We start from the raw sequence: 17,800 nt of genomic DNA on the forward strand, positions 1-17,800 counted from the left end.
AAGCTCTGGATCCGCTGATGCAGTGAAAAACCAATGACATAAAAGCATGTTTCATGACAAGAGTGGATAAGTTATAGGATTTTATTTGTTTGTACTTTTTTTAAAAACAAGAAAAAAGGGACCAATACTCCACTCACATTTTATTAAAGAGCACTTCAGGGTTTGCACTATTCATAATCCTAACCTAGAAAAATGCGTCTGTGTGCATTCATGCCAGACTTTGACTGAGACAAAAAAGAAAAAGGCCGTGTGTGTGTGTGTGTAGATTTGTTCTTCACTTCCTAATCACCCTGCTTAATGCAAAGTGCAGGCGCAAAGCCATTAGGAGACAAAACAAGTGAGTAGAGTAGATAAGAAAAACACATTAACATCTCTGTGGACTTGATGTCTGTTTCTGAGTCCGAAAACCTCGTTATGGCGATGGAAAAACAGGAAGCCGAGAAACACCACATCATCCAGCACGGACGACGCTCAGGTGGTAAAAGTATGAATCTAATTTAGCTTTTTGTCCATTGTGATGCTCTTATAAGGGCCATTGGAGTAAATAGATAATTACTGAGGATGAAATGCAGGTCTGCATGTATCCCTGCCTTGAAAATTAAGCTGCTGAGGACCAAAAATTGTCAAGTGGGAAGAAAAAAGGCTTTACAGTAAATCACCGACTTTAAAGCTTTAAACTGGAGCAAAAAAAAAAAACGTTAGATGGCAGCACACAATTAGAAAGTAAACTAAATGTTTACTCTATTAAAAAGGCTCTTTAGCAGACTGTCTTTAATCAGAATGTGCTATGTAAGCTGGATGGAAATTTAATGAGTAGCTTCAGAGAGGATTTCACACAGATCTCCTTCAAAGGGATCGACAACGGGATTTAGCCAACGATGGCGTTCATGCCAACAAAGTGCCATTAAGAGCATTGTCTGTCCGCACAAACGCTGATTTACAACCTGTTACACAACTAGAAAATCCCACAATCTGACTAAACGTGATTGGAGATGGATCATTCCGTTGGCACAGATTAAAAAAGTTGCAGCATCAAGGTTTTCAATCCAATAAAGGGGATTTTAGAGCTGCACTGAATCTGAATGCCCAAACTTAGCCAAGGTGTGACGTTATTTTTGCTCTGAAAGGTCGTCAGTGTCTTCAAACTTTGTTTACGGTTTTTTCAATACCTCTCCATGTCAGTAGGTGGCAGTAAATAGCAAAAAAAAAAAAAAGGCTGCTATGAGGTGTGATTTGCTTAGTTATGTGCAATCGGGGAGTTTTGGAAGTATCAAGTATATGACTAAACTTTTATTTGTATACATGAGTCAACTCACCCACCACCAACAGATATATTAAACACACCAATCAATCACAATTACCAGTCCCCCCAAAACTAGGAATACACCGATACCGATACTGCGCTAATATACTCGTACTCGCTAAACTTGAACCGATACCCATTGGATGCAAATGTTTTGAATTGTGTGGGAGATGGTGATTTATGTTTCGTTTGATTCAAATGTGAAAACTCTGCAATATTTATCCGAATAATGCTTCTTTTTCTTGTCATTTTCAAATATTTCTAATGTCAGATATTAACATTTGTTGGAATGAGCAGAAAGGAGAATACAAACAGTCTTCTAATTAATTTTAGTTTGCCCAATAGTTTTATCTTTGTGTATGTGTGTGGTAGAAATATTGGTAATCTGGTAAATACCCAAATCCATGTGTCAGTATTGTATCGGGTTGAGAAAATGGTGAAATTACCCCATAACGTCCCATAAACTGGAGGACATGAAACTAAGAATCAAAACATTGGATTGAAACGCTTTTTTATAAAGTAATCCTGATGTGATGACATGATACATGAACACTAATTGGCTGAAATTTCAAATGGCGACGCCCACAAGAATATTACGTGTATTTCAGGCTAAAAGTCTTATATTTTATTCAGCTTTGGATGAATCGTCTAAAACACATTTATGTGAGGGGGAAATGAGAAATTGTTTTTAATGCTGGGACATTTCTTGCCACTATATTGTAAATGATGATTTATGAGTTTTACTGCACTTGTTTCTTAATTATGATTACAAAATTATGTTGGCTCATTCACAGTCAGTTTCTGTCCATTAATAAACAATAATGTCGATAAAGTAAATTGACGGTACTATATTGGTTCTGATCCACAACTGAATACTGCATGAGGAAATAATTAAAATAAACAAAAGGTGCATTTTTAAAAGATGAAGTTATTTTTAAAAAAGTAGCCGATGTGTTTTTTTTGTTGTTTTTTTTTTTTAAAGTGTAACATTTAATCAAATTTGCATAAAGAAGTCCCTTTCAGAATAAAAGCACAGTATGCTTTTCTATTACGGAACATTTGTAGCAAAAAATGAGAAGCAAAGAACCAATTTTTACAAACCACATTCTGAATGGATACATGAGAAAAATGAAAGAAATGAGCAATGTGTCTTTTTTTTCTGATACATTTTCTTTTGTTTTGTTTTCCCACATACAGTATGCTCTTATTTAATTAAGAAAAAACAGAAAAGCAACAGTAGAGTGGATGGGACTAGACAAGTTGTCGCTTTACTTTAAGCCTGAGCACTTTGTAGATTTTATGCATTTGTTTACCTGTTTGAATAAAGAAAGTAATCCCGCCCCATACAGTAATGTGTGGGTGCACCCCTGCAGCCTGTCCTGATCCATCCATTCTGCTCCACCAGCCACAGCTGAGCTGGCATAATAGCGTTAGCTGTACAGAAGCACCGTGTCAACATTGGAGAGGTGGATGAAGTTTTGAAGAGGCAGATCAGGGGTTTGTGGGAGCTCTGCGGGGAAGCTAAGCCACTGGATGAGCTCTTCATCCCAGTGGGCTCTAGCTTTCAACCACACAGTGTGAGGAAAATGTCACACACACACACACTCATTAAGGTCACACAGCTGGAGCGACGCCAGCACGTGGATCGACATTAAAGTTTAGAGAATAGAGGTAGAGTAAGTATGAAACAACATTTACTATGATGACACGGGACCAAAAAAAAAAAAAGGATTGAATCTTTGTGGTGGAACAATCAGTGTCCTGCAGAGTCCCCACTGTGCTCTCAGGCTGATGGATACAGACTCCACATCAATGTTTGTATTGATTTCAGATCATGTTGGGGTTCTCTGCACCAAAAACACAAAGACAGGACCACCAGTCGATGGATCCACCTCATGTTATATTCATGCACACTTCAACCACTGTTTTATCTGCTGCACCTGACTGTGTCGCCTCAACCACCGCAGCCAAAAAAAACGTTACTACTGCCACTCTTCAAGTGATCTGAATGGAAACAGCAGAAGAAAAACAAACCATCCAGTTTAAGGTCACAGAGGACGGGGACAATGCCATCCAACACTGGGAGGTACACAAGATGCACCCTGCAGAGGTCTCACACATATCTTATACTTTATTCAGTGCAACATTCATGCCACTCACACTGGTATGATGAGGTTAAATGCATCTGATGGTTGCCATGGTAACGTAGATTTCCTGTTTTAAGGTGTCTTCCTCATTCAGCTGGAAGGCATGCAGTAAGATGATAGTTGCCCACATCGCCATTTCCATAACAAAAGTGTTTTGAGACACTTTTTTGTCATTTTGAGAAAAATAAAAAAATGATTGTATGTTGACACCAATGAGTATTTCTTAACTACTCTGTTACTTTGTCAACAAATACTGATCAGTGCAAGCGTAATGAAATAATGCACTGATGACTTATGATTACATAATGGTCATGTATGACTAAAAAACCCAAAAGTGTACTGAGAGTTTAGGCATTTTGAAAGGGTGACACATGCCTAAATCACTGTGAAATATCCCATGTCAGAAATCAAATAGGTCTAAATCACACCTCAGACTTTGGCAAATGTGATTGTGAGTCACATGCTTTTAAGAAGCGCACAATGACTTGGTTTGAAATTAAACTTTCAAAAATAGCAAAAAGGAAATTAGTCAAAGCAGACAAAGGCATTATGAATGACAACATAATAAAATATATATGCATTTGAGACTAAAGTTTGATATAAAAGAAATTTCTGACATGACTTAATAAAGTTTTATTCATGGAATGGGTTATAAATCGGCTTAATGTTCCCTTCACATTTTGCTCTAGATGTCGGTCTTTGATGCTTTTTAAAGATTTCCATCAAAACTTTATGCATCATGTTTTGAATAAATATCATAAATATCCCGACTACACACATGCACAAAAACCTTAAAAAGCATTTAAAGCAAGCTCCACCAACATCCATCCTCTTAAATAGCAGTTCATCTTACTACCTACATTTTACAGGAAAAGAACAACTATACTTTATTTATATGACAACCTTATTTAAAGTTTACTATAAGCATAAATGTTGTCTGCAGAATATTTTTAGTACATTAAAACTATCATAGTGGAAAATAAAGTGTTAATGACATTTAAACTTCTCTGCAGTTTTAGAAAACATTGAGAGATAATATTAATGAGGGTATATTAATTGTATTTTGTTTTTGACAATTAAGAAAAAAAAATGGAACTTGTTGCTAGGTATGATATGTATATCCAAATTGTATGCTATATGCTGGGCATGATATATAATGAAATGTTAAAAAAGCCAAAAAATGCCATGGTATCCAAAAAAAAAATTAACAATGACAAACATTAGCCATAAATTGGACTAAAACATAATGCCCTCTGATTTGGCAACACCTTATACGTGTCATTTATAACTTGTATAAAAAATTTAACACAAATCAAAAAAGACAAACAAGAGAAAGTGTAGGAACATATAGACTTAAACAGACTTTCAGCCCCGGCACGTCTCGTTTATGTTTTCAGCACCATGGATAGCACCACTGCCCCATCCTCCTGTTTCTCATTATCTGACAACATTTGGACTTTAGAAACGTGCTTCAAACAGCCAGGGGGTAGTTTGGTGTTTTCAAGAAGTAAACTGTTAAACATGTAGACTAAACAACTAATCTGAGACTAAACAAACAACTAATCAGACACCAAACAAACAACTAATCTGAGACTAAAACAAGTAATCTGAGACTAAAACAAGTAATCTGAGACTAAATAAACAAGTAATCTGAGACTAAACAAACATGTAATCTGAGACCAAACAAACAACTAACTAATCTGAGACCAAACAAACATGTATGTACAGGTATGAACCCAGCAGGTCTCTCAGATCTATGGACACAGATCAGATAGTGGAGCCCAGAGCTCACAGTAAACATGGTGATGCTGCTTTTAGTTGTTATGCTGCAAAGAAGTGGAACAAACTTCCAGCAGAGCTGAAGTCAGCATCCAATGTGAACATTTTTAAATCAAAGTTAAAGGCACTTTTTTTCTCTACTGCATATGATTGAGAGAGATTTTTTGTCATGTTGATGTAATGATGATTTTACTGATGATTTTAATTGATTTTACTGATGATTTTAAATGTTCTTATTGATTTTAAACAATTGAATGTTTTATCATGTAAAGCACATTGAGTTGCCTTGAGATGAAATGCGCTATACAAATAAATTTGCCTTGCCTTGCCTAATCTGAGACCAAACAAACATGTAATCTGAGACCAAACAAACATGTAATCTGAGACCAAACAAACAACTAATCTGAGACTAAACAAACAACTAATCTGAGACCAAACAAACATGTAATCTGAGACTAAATAAACAAGTAATCTGAGACTAAACAAACAAGTAATCTGAGACTAAAACAAACAAGTAATCTGAGACTAAACAAACAAGTAATCTGAGACTAAACAAACATGTAATCTGAGACCAAACAAACATGTAATCTGAGACCAAACAAACAACCAATCTGAAACCAAACAAACAACCAATCTGAGACTAAACAAACAACTAATCTGAGACTAAAACATGTAATCTGAGACTAAACAAACAAGTAATCTGAGACTAAAACAAACATGTAATCTGAGACTAAAACAAACATGTAATCAGAGACCAAACAAACAACCAATCTGAGACTAAACAAACAAGTAATCTCAGACCAAACAAACAACCAATCTGAGACTAAACAAACATGTAATCTGAGACTAAACAAACAAGTAATCTGAGACTAAAACAAACAAGTAATCTGAGACTAAAACAAACAAGTAATCTGAGACTAAACAAACATGTATTCTAACAAACCCGAGAAGTGCGTGCGTGCGTCACTGTGAGAGAGCACAGCACGTGGTCAGCAATTTTAGACGTAAAGGCGACCTTTGTGTGAAATATATGAATGTGTCTGATGCAGATTAACATCTTCAATCTGCTTCTGGAGCGGAACATGAGCGCGGAACATCCGGAGACGTAACATATATGCGTCACTTATTATTGGCATGTGCGCCGACCAATAGAGACAATGACGCACAAGTTGGACAACTTCACCTAACCAGCGATTAAACATTAATCATGTTTAATTAACGTAATGTATGAAGACTTAACTAAAATATGAAGGAGGTTCTGACCTTCTCGTCCTCGCAGCTCTGCCGGGGCCGCCGCTGCAGCTCTAGCCGGGATCTGTCGCTCTGAGCCGGCCTCTCTCCCTCCACGCCCGGGCCGAGCAGGTGGCTTTCCTCCGGAGGGTTCGGGAAGCTTTCATTGGTGTTGATCTTACCGGCAAACCTCAGATACAGCGACGCCATGACGCACAGTTAAATCACGTAAGCGGGGAATAATTTATCTAAAAGTTAAAGTTTGAATAAATGATGCTGGAGTTCAGGCAGAGAGAGAGAGAAATGAGATCCACGGAGAAGGAGGATGTCCCGGTCCTCCGTCCTCTCAGTGTCCGCTGTAGCTCGCACTAAACCCGGACGCTTTTCCGGAGCGCGCACGGCACGCTGGAGGGATGAACATCACAGGAAATTATCATGACTTTGCACATAATCCGAGCTCCACTACCACTGTATATGTTCTAGTTTCCCCCATGTTTGCCTTCATTCAGCTCTACATGGTTTCACACGGAGAGCAAGAGCGCCCCCGTGTGGCAGACAGACAGGGAGAAGTTAACATCCGCTTTACATCATTCTCTGATTGTTTTTAAACTCATAACTAAACTGTACAATGTAAAATCTGTCAATTATGTGTCTATAAAATTATAACATTTCAGTGATATGTTAAAAAATGAAAAAACATTTTTAATGATCTTGTTTCAGATCATGTAGTATCCAAATCTAAAAACACATTTTTATTTTATTTTTTATAGCAATTCATTTAAAAAAGTATGTATTGGGTTTTACAACACATTTGTTCTCCTATTCCAAAGATGGGGTTGTATATACTGTATGTTCATATCCATCCTTTATTATTATTATTATTATTAATAATAATAATAATAATAATAATAATAAAATAGTGTTTTAGGTTTGTATGTTTTTGTTTTTTCGCACCATCCACCAAGTCACATCCCTTGTATTGTTTTAAAAGCTACTTGGCACTAAAACTATTCTGATTCTAATTTAGTGGTAACAAATTACCACTAAACATACTGCAAGTGCATCCTCATTAATAATGCTTTTAGATGCATTTGTCCAAAATAAAGAGATCCGGGTTTCCTCTAGGGGTGCACGATTATGGCCAAAACGATAAGCATGATTATTTTGATTAAGATTGTAATCCCCATTCTAATCACACTTATTTATCATTTAAGAAAAAAAACCTGTTTTTATTACACTACTTTTAAACAAACAATATGCGTCCTGTTTACAGTGCAAAATTAAGCTTTAAATAACAATTATACTAAAAACATAATTAAAAAAATAATATAAGAATTTAAAATGTGCCAAAAACTAAATGAATAAATAAACTATTACGGAGTGCAGAGCCCATGTTTTAAATGTAAATATAGCCAACGAACAGGTTAATTTAATCGTGATCACGATTAAAATTAAATTATTTGTGCAGCCTTAGTTTCTTCCAACACTTTTAATCTTTGTACATGTCGACTTTGTGGACAAAACTTTCACAAACTGTTCCAAACAATCGGATAAAGTGATGTTTTTTTTCCTCCCTAACAGACAAAAGCCCTGAAATGATTCATTTACTAACACAAGTGATAAACAACGGTGTCAAATCCAGAGAATATGGAAGTGTAAAGATATTTGACAGACAATACCTTCAAAATAAGAACCAATCCATCACTCCTCATCCTGAAGGCTCAAATAAACCGAGTGAGTCGAGAGAAACCTGGATTTCACTGTCAAAGCTGTCAAAAAGTATCCGTATGTGATTTTCTTTGCTGTACTTTTAGCCGGCCTGATGTCACATCTCCTGGTTTTTAATGCAGTTCCTGCTCAGAACCAGATATTTTATACATAACAGATCCAGAATCAGATTTTTGATCAGATTAAGTCATTCAGAAAGCGAGCTGCTGCATGCTGGGATATCAGTGTTAGAAGCAGAAAGCGTAACTCATTCAAAACTCCATTAAGTACCTTCAATCAGCCAAAATATTAGAACATCTGATAAAAGACAACAAGAGGAGGAAAAAAAAAAGTGCCAGATCCTGTTTAGTAGTGAGAGAGAAAAGCAAAGACAGCCTAAATCCTCATTATTTCATCTAAAGAACAAACCATCTGTCAGAATAAAGCTGCTGTGTGTGAGCAGCAGAGACCCAGCTTTGTGCTTCCATCTCAGGAAGTGTACCCACAATAACCACTTCCTGTTTGCTCAGATTATCAAACGTTCAAAGCTGTGCGATCAATGGATCATCAATTGTAGTGAGTCACATGATGCTGCATGGGAGCAAAGATGCACAGTGTGACCCCCAAAGAGAGACGCCAGAGTGGTTCCCAGCAGCGGCCCCTAAGCAAGATTAATCCTAACCCTGTATCTAAATTCAGTCAGAGCCTCTAATAAAATAACATCAGGATTTAAAATAAAGACCATTGTCATTCATTTACCATTTTGTGTTTTTGTTTTGTTTCCGTTTTGTGTATTTCTGAGTCATTTTAGTTTTTTTTTTTTGTGTTTTTGTCAGTATTTTTGGGTGTTTTGTGGATTTTTTTGTGATTTTGTGTGTTCGTCATTGGTGTTTCTGTTTTTAATTTGTATTAGTAAATTTGTGTGTTTGTTTTCATTTTGTGGAATTTTAATTTTTGTGCTTTTGTTATTTTGTGTGTTTTAATATTCAATGTGTGGTTTTGTTTCTTTTTGTGGACTTCTGTTGTTAATTTGTGTGTTTTTTGTTTTGTGTCATTTTGTATGTTTTTAACTAATTTTGTTTTTAACTAAGTTTTTTGTAGTTTTGAGTTTCTTTTTTTTCCCCGAATGTTATTTTTTTTTTTTTACAAAATAACATCTTTAATAAAGAAAACTACTTTAGTGACGTTTCTTAAACCGATATTTAAATTACTGCTGCATATGTAGATTTTTCTTTCATTACAATTTTTAGTAGATTAGTTTAGAGGGCTGCACATATTCAGTATGAGGTCCACATTGAATATTTGTGTATTCCAGTTAAATCAGAATGAGACGAATCCCAGAAGTCTGAAAACTGTGTAAACACTCAATGTAACAAACTTGATTTCATTCAGAAACTAAGAGCACCCTCCTGAGATCGTATTTTCTGGAGCTTTCCATTCTGCTGACCAGCGGCGCTGATTTGTGATGGATAGTTTCTCATTTCATGCCGCTGTGCCAAAGCTGTGCTGATGGGGCCACACGTCTCCCCCTGTGGACTGAGACGACTCCGGAGGGCTGCAGTCTTTAAATCCTTCCCTCCATCATAAAGTGAAGGTGTGGAAGCAGCTGCAGCGCGACTGGGGCAGAAAGTAACAACCGTCTGCAGGCTTTTGCAGGTTTGTGTGGATGCTAGCTTAAAACAGGCTTCAGAACAGCAAACAAAGCATGCGGGGCAATATGGTCAACACAAATGAAAGATAATTAATAAATGTAAAGAGTAGATAGATGAAGGAGAAACAGGATCAAAGTAAAGAACACACACTGACATTTAAATGTAATAAAATCTGTATAAATATTCACATTCATAATATAAACCAACAGACATCAGACTGATAAAATACTGGAAATGACTGTTTTAATTAAATAGATCAAATATATGGCGTTAAACTCGGGCCAAAACCTCACAGACACACAAAAACATGTTTTACTCACGACCAATAATTCACAAACAAACTCAGAAGTAGAAAAAATAACAAGTACAAAACAGAATATTTGTGTGTTTATCTGCACAGTGGGTGCCAAATGTCAAGTGATGATTTTTTTAAATTACAAAACACTCCTTTTAGTCCAAAAAACACTCCAACAACAATGAAAAACTGACTTTTCCATCACTATACTACTATACAATCAATATGATGTCATTACGGTAATTCAACTCACAGCTTTTAAAACAACTTTTGCTTTGTTTGGTAACAGCACTGGAGACAAAGCACAGAAACACACACCAGGGTGAAGGAAAGACGGCAAATAACAGCATTACTCGATTTAAGAGAAAAAGTCAGCAGGTTTTCTGACCTTACAGCAACTAGCTTTTTATTTAACTACTAAACTCTGTATTTTTTTTTTATCATGATCCCATTTTGATCTAAAAAATTCCTTGCGATCCCTTTTTTCTTCTCGATTTGTTTTATTGTGTTACAAATATAGAGCAGCAAGTATTAGTGACTGATAAGTTGCTCCTGCTCAGATATTTTTATACTGCATTTTATTTTAACTAGATTCATGTTTGAGAAAGGTTTGAAAGTATAGAATAGATTGTGTTTTAAATCTAAAGAATATATTTTTATTTAATTACGAGACATTTCAGGAGAGCCCATTTAAATTCCAGGCGACCCAACATGGGATCACGACCCCAAGGTTGAAAAACGCTGCAATAATGATGTCTGGGTCCAGAGTTGTGTCAAACACACATTTTCAGTGGGTCAGACCTTTAACAGCAGAATTGCAAAGGTTGATTTTATATCCCTGTTTCTTATTAATTTCCACTTATTTGTTTATTTTCTTACTATTTTCTTAAAAAAACTGTCTTTAAAAAAGTTTTTTTTTTCATACATTCAGTAAAATTACAGTTGACTTTTATAATAATGTAACTATTCATTATGTTATTTGGTCCTGCCTCAACACAGTAAGACAAATAAGGATGGATAAGAGCACAATAGTAACATAAAGGAGAGTAGAGACTATCATCTGGTATTCCAAACGGTTTCACAGTTATTGATTAATAGGCAAAATTAAATTGAAATTTTCCAATTCAAACCTTTTGAACGGTGAACACAGCACCCCCTACTGTTAGTCATTATTAATACAGTTCATTGTAACAGTAATACTCTGAGGGGTTCATCTAGTTAGTGTTGAAGCTGAATTTATTTCCTCTGGTTGGCTCGTGTGTGTGTTTCATTATTTCAGGGTGATGTTAATTGACAATCCGTGTATTATAAGGTGTGTTTAAGTAAATGTTGAATACTTTTTAAATATCACAATATTGTCATTGCACTAGTACGGGAATTCTCTAAATGGATGTCTCTTATTTATTTTTCTGAGACTTGCCAACCCGAGTGAGGCAAGACGGTAGTTTTACGTAATTAAAAACACAGCCAGATTATCGGTGCAGCAGTGTTAGGAAAGTCTGATGAGTTTTTAAAGTGTTTTATATTTATTTGATTAGCTCAGGGTGTGCTTTAAACACATGAGCAGAATAAAAACGCCTCTGGCCTGCTGCCAAATGAGCCTCAGCATAAATCAATTCAGACATTACCAGCATTCTACAACACAGCCGTCTAAATGGACTCAGAGCTCTAACGTCCTGCAGGGCATTGTGGGAAAGTGCCTGCTTTAGGGTAGTGAACATACAGAGAACATGCAAACTCATTGGATCCCATGATGCATCAGTATCAGCAACTCTGTGCAGAGGATCTAGAATTGTGTGAGGCTGCATGTTTTACACCCAACACCAAGTAGACTCTTCTGCAGTGACTTGTCACCAGGTAAAATGATCATAAGTTCAGCCAATACACCGACAGATAAACCTGGCTTTGCACCAGAGCCTTTTTTCATATCTGAATACAGTCATAATAGGGCTGGGCGATATGACCAAAAATTTATATCAGGGTATTTTTCAAAATTCTAACTGTTTCACAGATAATTCCACACTCGTAGTAATACAAGTTTGCAACAGCAGCCCAATGGCTCTTTGCTGCGCTAGCTTAGCTTTAGTGTTAGCTTGATTTCTAGCTTTAAATGCTGCATACTCAGTGGTGTGGTGCTTTCTTATGGTGAATAAGAGGACTCATTTCTGCATTATAGGAATTACAAATTGCGATCCTTTGCTCTCTTTTTTTTGTGTATTACTGCCGACATGCTAAGCTAACCGTGCCTCCATGTCCGTGAGTGTTGTTCTCCTGGAGCAGAGGCATGCGCACGCAGACACATGCAGTTTCAGAGCTTTCAATTGTGTCTTTCTTTTCCATTTACACGTATGATTTACACTACAACTAACACCAGAGCGCTACTGTTTACCATAACAAAAATATACACCGGTATTTGGTATTAACTGGTATAACGTCCAGCTCTAAGTCATAATTAATAATCTGAACCACTTGTTCAACAACACATTAAAACGCTGCATTCATTTTCAGTCACAGGAGAACATGATCACTAGATGATCCACAACACATAGTGTAAGATTTCATTTAAAGTGCACTCAAGTTTCCAAATAAAGGCCCATTAAAGATCTATAATCTATATGTTAGAAACAAGAACCCACGGTAATTAAAATGATCAAAGAGGATCATGTACTTGTTAAAGGGATTTTTTCAAAATAAAAGCACTGTCATGTTGTTTAAAAGCTTTCTGGTTCTTATGTATTTTACAGAAGGGGTGCTCAAGTCCAGTCCTACAGAGTTACTGTCTATGCAATGAGTTACACCCTTCACATCCAGGGTAGCATCAAAACAAGCAGAACAGCTGCTCTCCAGGATCAGACCATGGATCAGAATGTATGGTTTTATATGAAGCACATAGATCTGAGTTATAGAGCACTACATCCATGTTTTTGATTGATTGACATCTTGCTATAGAACGTAACACCTTTGTGCAATCAGGGACGATGGGCAGGCACGTCTCACCCATGGGGGACACTCACTTTCATAAAAATGAAAAATGAATCCCCCTCACTTTTTACAAAGATTCATTGTTGAGAATGTATTGGTCCAGTTAGATTGATTGAATGGTGATCAAGCAAATCACAGCCAGCCATTTGACAAAGAAGGTAAACAAAGAGTTAACAGCGATGAGTAAAGTGTACGTAAAGTGACAAAAAATTAGTAACGGATGTCAAAAAATGGTCCAAAACTGGCAATAATGTGGCAAGAAGAGTGAATAGTGACTAAATGGCCAAAAGCAGTCAAGAATGGCAAAAAAAAAATTGGCAAAAAAAGGAAACAGGTGGTACGTAATGGCAAAAGGGTAGCTTAAATCAGCAAAATGTGGCAAACTATAGTGAAAAAGAGCAAAAATATAGAACAAAAAAAGGCCAAATGTAGAGGAAAAAAGAAGTGTTATTTAATGTGCAAAAGTTAACTTATTTGAATGAAAAGTGGCAAAAAATGGTTAAATAATCAATTAAAATTGGATAAAAGTGTAAAAAAAAATTACAAAATTGGAAAAAAATTAGGAAAAAGGGATATTTTTTTGGAAAAAGGGATATTTTTTGGAAAAAGTGTCAAATTTTTGGGAAAAGGGGCAAAAATGGGACAAAAAAAGTTGCAAAATGGTCAAAGAAATAGATTAAAAAGTTTCCCCTTTTAAAGTTTTCTTGGGCAATAATAATTAAAATTAAGACAAAGGGCCACGTGTTGAGTATGACTGACTTAATAAAAGCTTTATCATGGTTTTAGTAAATTCATTTTATAAACGAAATTGGGAGTCGATGGCTGCCCTACCCTTAGAACACCCTACTTTTAAAATGGCTGCTCCACCCCTGCTGAGGGACGAGGTAGTAAAACAATAAGCTCAATCATCCAGAGTCAGGAAGGATAAATGAATGTTAGATTTTCCTCTTCTTCAATCCCAGTGGAGCTAAATGAGCAGTGAACTGATAAAAGGTGAAGCAAACTTTTCAAAGACTCTTGGGACAAAGTGTGACCCCCGTGTGGAAGCTGGGACTAGAGTAGTGTGTTCACAGCAGGACCGTATATGCAGAGGTGAGGGGAGCTCATGAATTTATACACACTTGTCACATTTCTCCCTGAGAACACTCATCAGGCTCCTCCAACACAGGGCGGGGGTTCAATCCCACCGCTGCCATCATCATTTGGTCTGTGGCATCTCTACGTCGTGATGTCGAGCCAGATTGAAAGTGATTTGTAATGATTTTAACACCAGGACGGTGTCCTCTTTCCACCATCAAGGAGGGGAAAGATGAGAAAAAAGAAGAAGGAGGATAAAGTTTTAACAAGCTTTTTTATGCTATTCCAGTTTTATGATTTTTTTATGTGACAAAGCGCAGCAAAATAAGAGATAATCCTCTTTGAAATAGAACGAGATAAAGAAATCCTGGGGAAATTTGAAGGGACAATGGTAGGGTGGTGGGAGAGTGGAAAAAAAAAACAACTGGCAGCATCGGAGGTCGTTTTGTGGATACAAGGCTGGAGGGGAGGACAAAGGAAAGAAAACGCAATGCAGTTACCTGAGAGCCTCTCTGCTGACCTGGATCCCACTGAGTGAACCTCCCTCCTCACTGTTCGCTCAGGGACCAGTAGGAAAGTCTGGGTGGCTCAGCAACAGAGAAACCAAGCAGCTGCTCCTAAATCATACTCAGAGTATCTAAGCTGTATCTAATATGCAGTTTAAAGTGTTTAACTTTTGTTTGAGAACACCGAAAGTGACAAAACTGTGTCAAAATAGGATTTGTGTGTGGATCTGTAAGGTGGAAAGTGAGTGGAAAAGTCACGTGACAATTTTTAAGAACGAAAAACTGACTTTTAGGCACTAATTTTCTATCACTACACTATTGTACAGAGATATACAATGTAAATCTTGATCATTTTAACTCCATAAAGTCTAATCAAAAAGACAATTGTTGGTTTATTTTGCTGATTAAAAATGCCACACAGACACATTCATTATAAAACTGCTGCACAATGTGTGCCACTTTTGGCTTTCTCTTCTCAAAGGGACAGCACGTGTGAGTGAGTTTTGGGTTAGGACATGTTCAGAAATCCATCTAACTGAGCTTTCCAAGCTGTTTTGTAGAAGTAACGAAAGCAGCGAGTAGTTTAATACAAAATAAGCTATCAAATATATATCTCAGAAATATGGAGAAATTGTACAAAACACTGTTTGTACTTTATTAAAAATATTAAAAAGTTGTATGATGTGATTTGTAGTGTACTGTGTGGTTGTATAAATCAAAACAAGTAAAAAAAAAATAGATATAACTCTATATAGGCAATATTGTCATTTTCTATATCGCCTATATCGTTACTAAATTACACTGATTATTTTACTTTGGATACCAAAAAATAATTAGAAATATTTTGCGTAGTCCTCACAATAAATTGACTTTCTAATCTATATCCAAAATGCAGTTATAAGTGTTTAAACTTTGTATATTTAAGGCCTCCTCTTTGTGTCTTTAGGCAGCTGCTCATTGTGTTTATTTCAGTTTTCTTTATCAAAGAACAGTTTCAACAGTCAGAATCATGTGCCTAGGTTCACCCTCTATTGTTTGTCTTGCTTTGCTTTCCATGGGTCGCATCGAGGACACAGAGGTGGGAAAACTGAGCCTCGAGGAGGGAAATAAATAAACGGAGCAAACAGCAGAGCGAGAGGGTGGCGAGGAGCCAGGCGTGGCGTTTACACACAAACATGGTGAGAACATTTCATTTTAACAGCCATAACCAGCTGCTGTCTGTACGTGATGAGTTATTCATTCGTTCAACTCTAGGATTTCAGTCACAATTCTGACTCCAGGCCAGACGAGTTACCCATAATGCATCAGCCACGGCCTCCATTAGCACCAACAAACGATCAATGCGCTCAATTTGACATTAGTCATTTTCCATTCAGCCGCTGCTTTGGCTTTGTATTCCGGCTTTATAAGTGAAAACGCTTTGTGAATCATTAAAACACGCAAACATAAATATATATATAGAGCATTTGAGAGGAAAAATAATGGATTTAAAGTATTTATTGATTGGTTTTGGGAGAGACGAAGGCGTAAATGCCACAGACGAGCGGCAGCAGAGACAAATGTCCCCACAGAAAAATTGCTTATTCCCATTTGGGCCGCACCTGTGAGCTGCACTCAATCATCTGTGCGGTCGTTCCAAAGGGAATCAATAGCGAATCTCACTTGTTGTGCAATATATGCGCCATCCTCACAGAACTAATTTGCTACTAACCCCCCAAAAAGTGCCTCCCATAAGACGTCGGTGCTCTCGGCTGCACATTCACACTGCACGCATTCCTCGAGTCAAAGTGAGGAACGATAGAAGTGGATGAGCTGAGGACGATTTAGCTCTAACAGGGTGATTGGAATGAAACACATTAGCTGTGAAATGAGACATTTTCACATGGAGTGGATGATGAGAGGGAGCAGAAAAAAGGAGAGCTCTGTATTAAAGTGTGGCACATGAAAAAAGCTTCAGATCAGCCCGGGGTGAGAATCCTCTGCCCTGCCTCATATCAAAGGGCTGACCTGGAGCTGTGGGGAATGAGGGATTAGACCCAGACTCCCAGGACGTCACTGCTGGGAGCCACTGATGCTGGCCGCGTGAAGAAATGTGAGTGAGGGATTCAAACCAGCAGTTATCCATCTGGACGAGGCTCCGAGGCAGCGGTGGTGCATGTTTGAAGGTGAAAAAGGTTCAAAGGAGCATCTAAAGAATGAAGAAATGTTGCAATTCCAACTTCATCTGGTCATGTGATCATTCTGAAAAAACATTTTTATCTTTCACTTCAACACACAACAAGAGAAAACTGATGGTGGATTTCAGAGTTTTCCTGCTTCACTGTTGACTGACAGCTTAGTTATCTAATCTCACTGTTCACACAGAATCTGATGAATGGTTGGATTTATCACAGATAATTGATGTGTTTGATCACCTGGAGGACATGAAAACAAGGGCTTCAAAAGCTAAGCATCAAATTTGGTTCACGTGTCTTATAAGACAGGTAGTTAAAATAAGAAACTTAAAAAAACTCACAAGTATTATAGTCAGTCTTAAAATCCATTTTCTTTAGTCTTGGCATTTACCCCCGGTCCCCAACCTCTGAACATGCTAAATCTGTGACATATGCTTTTTATAAGTATCTATAGAACCACTGATTTCCTGTGATCATCAAACAGAAAAGGCAATTTGAACTATTTCTATTCTCCTCTATTTTTTACTTAAACTCTGACCTCAACATGTAATGGAAATACCTCTAATGCATGTTTTGGGACAATATTACACTTTTACATGTTATTTTTCATCAGAAAAGTGTAACAAACGGTTTACTGATATTTTGTTGATAATCTCGTGTTACGTGTTGCAGTTTGAGTAGCGATCATGTTATCCTGTGACTGAAAACACACTCAAGCTCTGCATTCATTTTCAATGTGCTGTGATGAAAAAGCAGCTTTGATTATCATGACTGCATGTGAATATGAAGGTTTAGCTGGTTAAATGTTCTTTTTACTTGTTGACACCTCACTGCGTGTTTCATAAATGTTTCATTGGTAGTTTACTTTTAGGGTTAGTTATTTTGACATGCATTTTGGTTACATCAGCACCCCCTAGTGGTGTTTAAAACCACAATTTATTCACATTA

The 17,800-nt window shown here is 36.9% G+C and overlaps 1 protein-coding gene across 4 annotated transcripts in view; it reads right to left on the reverse strand.

Moving 5' to 3' along the window:
* The window catches only part of LOC114453917 (dipeptidyl aminopeptidase-like protein 6), a 312,385-nt gene that overhangs the window by 220,035 nt on the left and 74,550 nt on the right, over positions 1–17,800 (reverse strand). The window contains exon 1 of one of the 4 annotated variants that reach the window (XM_028433925.1): positions 6,493–6,936. The exons of the other annotated variants lie outside the window; for them this stretch is intronic. Coding sequence (XP_028289726.1) covers positions 6,493–6,669 — 177 coding nt within the window. The 5' untranslated portion in view covers positions 6,670–6,936. Of the gene's footprint in view, positions 1–6,492; positions 6,937–17,800 lie in introns of those variants that run through there. 4 annotated transcript variants of the gene reach the window in all.

The sequence above is a fragment of the Gouania willdenowi genome, chromosome 20 (genome assembly GCF_900634775.1).
Source record: "Gouania willdenowi chromosome 20, fGouWil2.1, whole genome shotgun sequence".
In the NCBI taxonomy this organism is placed as follows: Eukaryota; Metazoa; Chordata; class Actinopteri; order Blenniiformes; family Gobiesocidae; genus Gouania; species Gouania willdenowi.